At 40.5% G+C, this 9208-nt stretch overlaps 1 protein-coding gene across 2 annotated transcripts in view; it reads right to left on the reverse strand.

Moving 5' to 3' along the window:
* The window catches only part of Crebbp (CREB binding protein), a 146635-nt gene that overhangs the window by 55697 nt on the left and 81730 nt on the right, over positions 1 to 9208 (reverse strand). Inside the window, exons 4-5 of one of the 2 annotated variants that reach the window (XM_005349241.2) lie at positions 2892 to 3132; positions 1543 to 1656 (exon numbers count right to left, since the gene is read on the reverse strand). In XM_005349241.2, coding sequence (XP_005349298.1) covers positions 1543 to 1656; positions 2892 to 3132 — 355 coding nt within the window. The remainder of the gene's footprint in view (positions 1 to 1542; positions 1657 to 2891; positions 3133 to 9208) is intronic. The other variant, XM_005349242.3, reaches the window with a different exon arrangement.

Raw genomic sequence — 9208 nt, forward strand, 5'->3', positions numbered from 1 at the left:
AAAAAAAAAAAAAAAAAAAAAAAAAAAAAAAAAAAAGAAGATGGCTCAGTTGTTAAAGCACTTGCCATGCAAGTAAAAAGACCTGCATTCAAATTCCCAAACCCATGTAAAGCCAGGCATGGTAACATGCATGGAATTTCAGAGCTCCTATAGGAAATGGGAAGTGGAGGCAAGAAGAATACCTAGAGGCTTACAGCACACACAAGCAACAGAGTCCTTGTCTCTAACAAATTGGAAGGACCAACATCCAAGGTTGTTCTCTGACCTAGCACAAGCTGTGGCAAGTGAGTGCCCACACTCACTCACACCCACCCACACCTACACCCATACACGCACCCTTACACCTGCACTCAAAGAACAATTTAACTGATTCAAAGAAACTTAATTGTGGTGCCTCTGTATGGGAAGAAAGCCCCAAACCCCAACTCCTACCCCTTTTCTCAATGAAGCATGCTGTGAAGTGTGAGGCAGTTTATAGGAAGGAAAGCTAGATTCCTAAGAGGAGATCAAACAGCCAGCAATGGCACTCCACTCCATGGCACTCTTAGATTGAGTGACTGTCATGTGTAGCCAGTCGAGAAGAAAGCAGCACATGTGCACCAGGCAGAAGGGGAACCTCTGAAGATGTTCAAGAAGATGCTCTAAGTGAGGAACACTTAGAACATCAGGAAGTAGAGATGGTGAAAGATGAGAAAGACTGTGCCATCCTGAAAGATCACTAGAGGACTGCATGCCTCCAACTAGAGGATGACATAGACCCAAGGGCACTTCCTAGACATCCAAATGGGGAACATAGCCAAAGACCACAATTTAGCCTCTGAAATGACAGCAAAAAGTCTTAAATCTGGGGAAAGGTGTTCATGTCCTTCTCAATGCTCTGATGCCTAAAAAGAGCAGAAAGCCAGGGGTCTAAAAACAACAGGGATCCAGGGGCCAGATGCAGTAAAGAGCAGCCAGTAGAGAACTGGTCACATCAAAGACTACACAGATGATTCAGAAGACAACAAAATGATGGGGATGAGCAGAATGTGTCAACCCTGAGTCTAAGATTCCAAGACTAAACCTCAGTAAGTTGTTATGCCAGCTGGTATGGGAACTGCATAAGCAAACCGTTACCAGGCTCTTAACACTGATACAACCTAAAAGGCTCTTCACAAAAAATTCCCCTCTATTGCCCCCATGATGTCACTGTCATTGTAGGTGACCTGACATTCAAATCTTCATACTAAGTATCTGTCAGAAAATACCAAATCTTCCTGACAGCTATTTGATGGAAGTGACCTTGCTGTTTTGGCATGCCTTCAAGTCCATGTGTGCAGTTTGGTGGAGGTAAATGAAAGCCCACTATGGCCATGGCTATTCACAAAGTTCACTGGAAGCCCATCTACCCTCTGAGCTTGGCTGCACCTCAGTCACTGCTAGCCCTACCTCACCCAGCATGTTGTGCTGGTGACCCTTGCCCACTACCTACCTACTCTCAGCATTCTCTTAAGAACAGTTTCTATTCTCATCTCCAAGCTTCTCTGCCCCGTGCTCACTTACTTTGTTGGTTTCGCTTGTCACTGGCATTTTTCAAAGGGAGGCAAACAGGACAGTCATGTCGTGTGCAGTTCTTCCAATGAGAGATGATTTGTCGTGAAGATGCACAATGGGCAACTATGACCAGAAAAACAACGAGATGTTATTTTTCTATCCAAATCGTCACACTTCAATTACACCTAAATTATAATGCCAGATTCCATTAAAAAACAATGGTATCAAGTGTAACCATAATACAATACAGGCAGTCCTTAACTTACAAACAGACTATCCAAAAAGTTTGTAAGTTGACTGTCAGTAATACCAGCCAAAAACTTCCCATAGAAGCAATGTTATGAATGATGGGTGATTAAGGTTCTGCCCACAAAACAGAACAAAAGCTATCAACCTCTGAAATACTGAGCACCTACAATGGAAGATAGAATGGAGATCTACAATGCCACTATTAAAAATAAAAACATTAAATTATATTTAAGGATGAAACCAGCTAAGAACTACCACTGAAGAAACAGAGATAGAGAAGTCAATGAGAAGTCTGTAGGAATTCTGAAAGGACACCGGGGTACTTAGTAAAGTACTCGGAGAGAGTGACTGATACTGAATATATCCAGTTCTCATGCTCTAAAGTCTAACCTCCCCTGTTCCATGTTTCCATCATGATCAGTTATTCTAGGGATTCACAATGGTAACATGGTATAGAGGGAGACCAGGAAGCTATTTCCCCCAAAGTTTATGAACACAAGAAGTAAGAGAAGAAAGAGTACAAGAAAGCATGGCTGTTAACAGGAAACACTTCCTTCAGTGAAACTGAAGTGTACAGTAACAAAATAAATGAATAAAAAATTAAAAAAAAAAAGAATAGCACAAGATGCATGTGCCTGATTTCCCCCCTCCCTAGGAATGATAACTTGGGTACCATTAGAACAGTCTCAAGACAGGGCAGAGGAGCTATTGATAGTCTGATTCCATGAAACAACCACAAGAAAGATGCTGGGGGTACCAGGAAAGTTGTGCCTGCCTGTGTGAATTACTGCCCTAGACAACAACATAGACATTAACAAGGAGTACTCAAGAAGTGACAGAGAAGTCCTTCATGAAAGGAAGAAGAAAAAGAACAAACTGAGGGCACCGCCTCATTCAGGGGCAGCTCAGAACATCAGAACACCAAATCAAAGCTTTTCAGGGACAGCTGACTGTCAGATATGGGGACTGTGGGAACAACATATTCTAGGTCATGCCAAAAGGAGGCCAGCACCTATGCCATGTAGGCTTCCAAACACGAAAGCTGCTAAAAATAATAAAGGCAAATTCCACCCTAACAACAGCCACTAGGTTCAGAAAAGGGCACTTACCTTGGCAGGCTTTCCCAGCCTGACAATGTGTCATATGATTCAAAACATTTTTCATGGTTCGACAGTGTGGAAGAGAGCAGGCCCGAACCTCTCCATTTGCTTGCTCTCGTCTCTGACATTTGTGGGCATGAAGCAGTAGAACCAGCTGCTGCTGTATCAGTTTGCGCTTTTCAGGGTCTGCTGTGGGGCCTGTTGCAATTGCTTGTGTGGGTACAATTCCCACTGATGTTTGCAACTGGGACTAAAATAAAACAAAGTAACAAAATATCTTATTAAGTGTTTAGAGTTTTGATTCACTCTAATTATTAGGAAAGCTCATGAATAACATGGTCAAAAGAACTGGAATACTTTCTTTAATCCACCAAAAACTTTGAGAAGATCCCAAACACAAGATGAGTTTATCTCAGATATAAAGCTGATTCAAGTTCATTTGAATACAATTATCATCCAATGACAACAACATCCAGCTCTGGGCTGCAGCAACACAAACTCAATCCACCCCACCATAAGCACCATTAGTGTCAGCTGACCCACAAGATGCCACTGCGAAATGTTGGCAATTTCATATGGTTCAACCTAATGAAAGACTGCCTTGGTGCACTGTAGCACATAGCTAAGGATAAGAGGTAACTTCTGCTCGGTGGTGTGTCTCTGTACTACCTTGCACTGATATTTCATTGGAGCACACTTAGAGGGTAACACATGCACTTTGGTTTCACTGTGGTCAGCCTTTAGAAAGGCATGATACACTTACTGGAAACACAACATCGAGTATGTTTAAAATGCTTTCTTATTTTAAGAAAGAAATTGTCTTTCATTAAAATTTCCAATTATAAGATTTTCCTTTTTTGATTTTTCAAGACAGAGTTTCTCTGTGTAGCCTTGGCTGACCTGGAACTCGTTCTGTAGACCAAGATGGCCTCAAACTCAGATATCTACCTGCCTTTTCCTCCCAAGAGCTGGGATTAAAGACCAGTGCAACACATCCAGCCACTTGTAATAATTTTTTTCCAAAAAATAGTTGGCAATCTGCTACAAACTCCAGAAACTGAGTTGGTTTGTTTTTCTCTGTCTGAAGCAAATTTGCCTGGTGTAACTCTCAACTACAGGAAAAATAAAAAGAGGCCTGTGGGGTTACAAATTACGAACACTCTTGACACATATATACAGATTTACCAAAAAAGATAAATATAGCTGGGCGATGGTGGAGCATTCCTTTAATCCCAGCACTCGGGAGGCAGAGGCAGGCGGATCTCTGTGAGTTCGAGACCAGCCTGGTCTACAAAGCTAGTTCCAGGACAGGCTCCAAAGCAACAGAGAAACCCTGTCTCGGAACCCCCCCCCCCCCCGCCAAAAAAAAGATAAATATAATGCTTATAATACGCACTATCAAGCAAAGATCAAGGATCTTTCAAAAATATTCTGATATTCCCAATTAGAGTCATTTATCTTCTCCATTTTATTCTAATGTAAGAATCTTTGGAACTGGTGAGATAGCTCAATGGTAAAGAACTTGTTGCCAAGCCTGATGACCTGCTTTAGAACCGCAGTACCCACATGGTGGGAGGAGAGAACCAACATACAAGTTGTCCTGACCTCCATACATATAAATATAACAATTAAAAGTAAAAATTTTTAATTAGGCTTATTCATTTTACATGTGAGTGTTTTGCCTGCATGTATATCTGCACCATATGCACACACACTTGTTGTCTGCAAAGGTCAGAAGAATACTCTGGAGTTGTGAACTGCTGTGGGGTGCTACATCAAATCTGCATCCTCTTAAGAACAACAAATGCTCTCAACCACCAAATCATCTCTCCAGCCCCAATTAAAACTATTTATTAAAAGGACCATAAGTATGTATTCACAATTGGGAGGAAAAGTTATAAAAATATTAAGTGTGTATGTGTTCACACGTGTATATGGAAGCCAGGTTGACCCTGGGTGTTTTCTACTTTATCTAATGAGACACATTATTCACTGAACCTGAAGCTATCAGGTAGATTGCCTGGCTAGTGAGTTCCAGGGAGCACTAGGGTTACACATGGTTTGTTAAAATGTGGGTCCTTGGTATCTAAACTTAAGTTTACTAACTGAGCCACTACCCCAGCACTGTCTGGTCCAATTTTTACAAAATTCCTAGGAAATGAGAGGCAGATTTAATTGCTTCTCCCAGGCTGGCGTTTAAGGAGCAACAGGGGCTGCAGGTGGGCCTAGGATCTGTTAAAAGCACTCTTCAGAAGCTCTTTCAGCGTACACATCTAGTCCCTACTGCCCAGGCAGGCACCAAGAATAAAGCTTAGACAGGACTGTCCCGTTAAAGCACAAAATAGATGTGCTCAGTGGGAGAAGATACCTGTCTTAAGTAGAAGTACCTAAGCTCAAATGCTAGATTCCAGGGCGGAGAGAACCATCTTCCAAGTAGCCGTCTGACCTCCATATATGCATTATGAGATAGTATATAAACATACTTGCGTGCAACTGCACCCACACACACAACAAAATTTTAAAAAGAACATGACACAAAACTAAGTATTGTTTCTTAAAAGTAATCCATACATTTTACACGATTTTCATAATAGTTTAGAAAAAAGTTTGAAAAACAGTTAAAAATGGGAGGGGCAGCTGGGCGGTGGTGGCGCATGCCTTTAATCCCAGCACTCGGGAGGCAGAGGCAGGCAGCTCTTTGTGAGTTCGAGGCCAGCTTGGTCTACAAGAGCTAGTTCCAGGACAGAAACCAAAAGCTACAGAGAAATCCTGTCTTGAAAATAAAAAAATAAAAAAAGAAGGAGGGGCATTAGAGAAATGGCTTTGCATCTAATAGCACTGACTGTTCTAGCATGCATGTGGCTGCTCATAAAAGCCTTACTCTAATCCCAGAGGATCCAGGCGTGTACACACACTACACATCTGTGTGTACTATACATATATACACATATGCATATACGTATATATACATACTAATAAAGTTAAAGCACACATATTTTTAATTTTTTATTTTAAAAAAATTAAAGGGTGTGGTAATAAACATCTTTAATTCCAGCACTCAGGATACAGAGGACGGCAGATCTCTGTTGAGTTCAAGGCCAGCCTGGTCTACATAGCAAGTTCCAGGCCAGTCATCAATATACTGAGAGCCTCTCTCAAAAAGGGGGGAGGGAAAACTACATGGTCATATACTAAGAAATAGTCTAGCTGTATATTTTTAATTTTTTCTTTCTACTTATGTGGGGAAAGGGCATGTACACATGAATGAAGTGCCTGTGCAGTCCAGAAGAGGGTTAAGATCCTTGGAGCTGTTGTTACAGGAAGTTGTGAGCTGCCATGTTGATGCTGAGAACTGAACTCAGGTCCTCCTGCAAGAGCAGTATGTGTGTGCTCTTCACTGCTGAGCCATCTCTCTAGCCTCAATCTATAGACTTTTTAAAGTTCAGAAGTAGACTTATGTGCACATGGCAGTTTAAGATAAAGGAGAGGGTCCAAGTTGAGGGTGGGAGAACAACTTTTGATCGCTATGTTCCCCACAATTCTAAATTACACATGGGATAAAGTAGGGTTTTTAAAAGGGTAGAGTAAACTAGAAAAAACCGATTTTTTTTCTAATACTGAAATAAGAAAGCTTTCTTCATCTAAGCATAATGGTTTACATCTGTAATCCCAAGTGCTCAAGAGGCTGAGGCAAGAGGATTACAGTAAGATCAAGGCCTGCCTGGGTTACAAACTGAGTTCCAGGGTAGCCCGAGCAACGGAGTAAGACACTACTATCTCAAAAACAAAGGAGGGCTGGAAACATGGCATTATATTTAAAGCACTTGCCAAACAACCAGAAGACTGAGGCTTAGATACTTAACACACAATACTGGGTGGCTGTGGCAGCTCACTGTAATTCCTGCCTCAGAAGGTGGAGACAAGGGACTCCAGTGCAAACTGACTAAAAATACTAGCCATATCAACAGGTTATGGGTTTGATCCAAAGACCCTGCCTCAAAAAGAATAAGGTAGAGAACTCAAAGAAGATTCCCTTACTGATATCAGCTGCAGTCTTCCACGGGTAGGATCACAGACATGTATGTACATGTGCACACACATCACATGCATACACACATGACAAGAAGAAAAACAAAGCAAAACAAAAATAAAATAAAACTCAGCCTAAAGAATAGAAGAAATTAAGACAAACAGTGGTGACACAAGCCTTTAATCCCAGCACTAGGTAGAAAGAGGCAGGTAGGTAGATCTCTGTGAGTTCGAGGCTAGTCAAGACTACACAGAGAAACCCTGTCTCAAAAAAAAAAAAAAAACCCAAAAACAAAACACTAAACAATCAAACGAACAACAACAAAATCCAAAAAGAATGGGGGAATAGTTGTAAATCATAGGTCTAATACCCAGCTGGAATCCAAAACATTAAGAAAAAAACCCCACAAACTCTTACACTTAAGGATCTGACTAGATATTTCTCAAACAACAACAACAAAAACCCCAACAATTCAGACATTAAGCATCACTAGCTATTACAATAATGTCAATTAAACCGGGCATGGTAGTGCACATCTTTAATTTCAGCACTACGAGGGCAGAGGTAGGTGGGATCTCCTTGAGTTTGAGTCCAGCCTGGTCTACAGAGAGTTTGAGACCCTATCTCGGGAGAGAGGGAGGGGGGAGAAAAGGAAAAATATAAATCAAAGCCACAGAGTATAGCATACAACCCACCAAGGTGGTTATTAATAAGAATACAGATTCTAAACAACAGCACTGATCCAGAGGAGGAGGATGTGGAGAACTGGACACACATCACTGGCAAGAACCTAAATGCTGGGAAACCATCTGGCAGTTCCTCAACACAACAACAGTATATCACTCCGTAACTGCACTCCTGGGCACATATCCAAGATAATTAAAAGGACATGTTCATATACAAACATGTAAAAAATAAAAGTTCACAGGAGTATTATTTATAACAGCCAGAAACACAAACAAGTCAAGTGTTCAAGGGAAGACTAAAATGTGGTCTATTCAAACTGGAATATTTTTCTCACCATTAAAAAGATGGCACACGCTACAATGTAAACTTTGAAAACTTTAACCCAGACAGTGAAAGAAGCCAGGCAGAAAAAAAAAATACATACAATGTATGATTACATTTTGTTTTGTGTTCATGAATGAATAGGAGCAGAACACAGACCTGGGATTGGCTAGAAACGAAAATTCCTAAAAATTGGAGAGTAGCTGCTAATGGTATAGGGCTTCCTTTTAGGATAATGAAAATGTCCCAAATTGACCAAGGCCATGGTCACACAATGCCACTTCTCTGAACAGCATATAAGAAAATAATTACATATGAATTATATCTTAATAAAAGCTTGATTTTTGTTTGATTAGTTTTGTTATTCTAAGACAGGGTCTCATGTAGTCTATGTTGGGCTAATCCTGCCCTCCACATCCCAAGTGCCAGATTATAGCCGTATGTCACCATGCCCAGCTCAACAAATCTTGTTTCTAAGGCTTTAGTTCATTGATCAAAGTCATCAAAAGAAAACAGATGCTTTTCACCTGTCAGTATAGACAATACAAAAAAAATAATCACCACGGTTGTTGGTGGCATCTAAGAAAAGTACTCTCAAGTGTCTGGTAAAAGTACAGCTTAGAGTAATGTTTGAAAGACAAACTTCCAGACTTGGGAAAGAATCTCTATCAAAGGAAATGTGCACTCTTGGTTGTGGGGTAGGGGTTGAGACAATGCTCAGCAACCCAGGCTGTCCTCAAGTCTGCCTCTAGAATGATGAGATTATACGAAGGTGCCACCATCACCAACTGCATTTCATTCCCCCTCTTCATTTCTTCTTCAAGGTACTGGGTATTAAACCCATGGCCTCAAAAATTTTAAGTATGTGCTTTATGGCTGAGTTAATGAACAGACCAAATACACATTTCTTTGGCTCTGTAGACCCACTTCTTTTAACCCACTGTTAAGGAAGTAACTGGACAAAGATGTGCTAAAATGTATACGCAAGGTTAAGTATCACATCAATTAATGAAAAATGTAAATGCCTATAAAAGATGGCCTAAAAACTGTCACAGGGCTATATTGAAATAGTATAGAGCTATCAAAAATATGACAGACCTCAAATAACTCTAGTCAAAGATGAATAACTCTTTTTTAAAATATCTGATAGACAAAAAAATTAGAATACAACACAAAGTGACTATTATGCTTAAGGCGCCAAATAATAACATCAGAGTAGATTTGTCAGCTTTAACAAAAAGCTACTTAAAGTATATTTAGAACTTAGATTTTAGAAATCTATAAAGTC

This window comes from Microtus ochrogaster, chromosome 7 (assembly GCF_000317375.1).
Source record: "Microtus ochrogaster isolate Prairie Vole_2 chromosome 7, MicOch1.0, whole genome shotgun sequence".
Lineage (NCBI taxonomy): Eukaryota > Metazoa > Chordata > Mammalia > Rodentia > Cricetidae > Microtus > Microtus ochrogaster.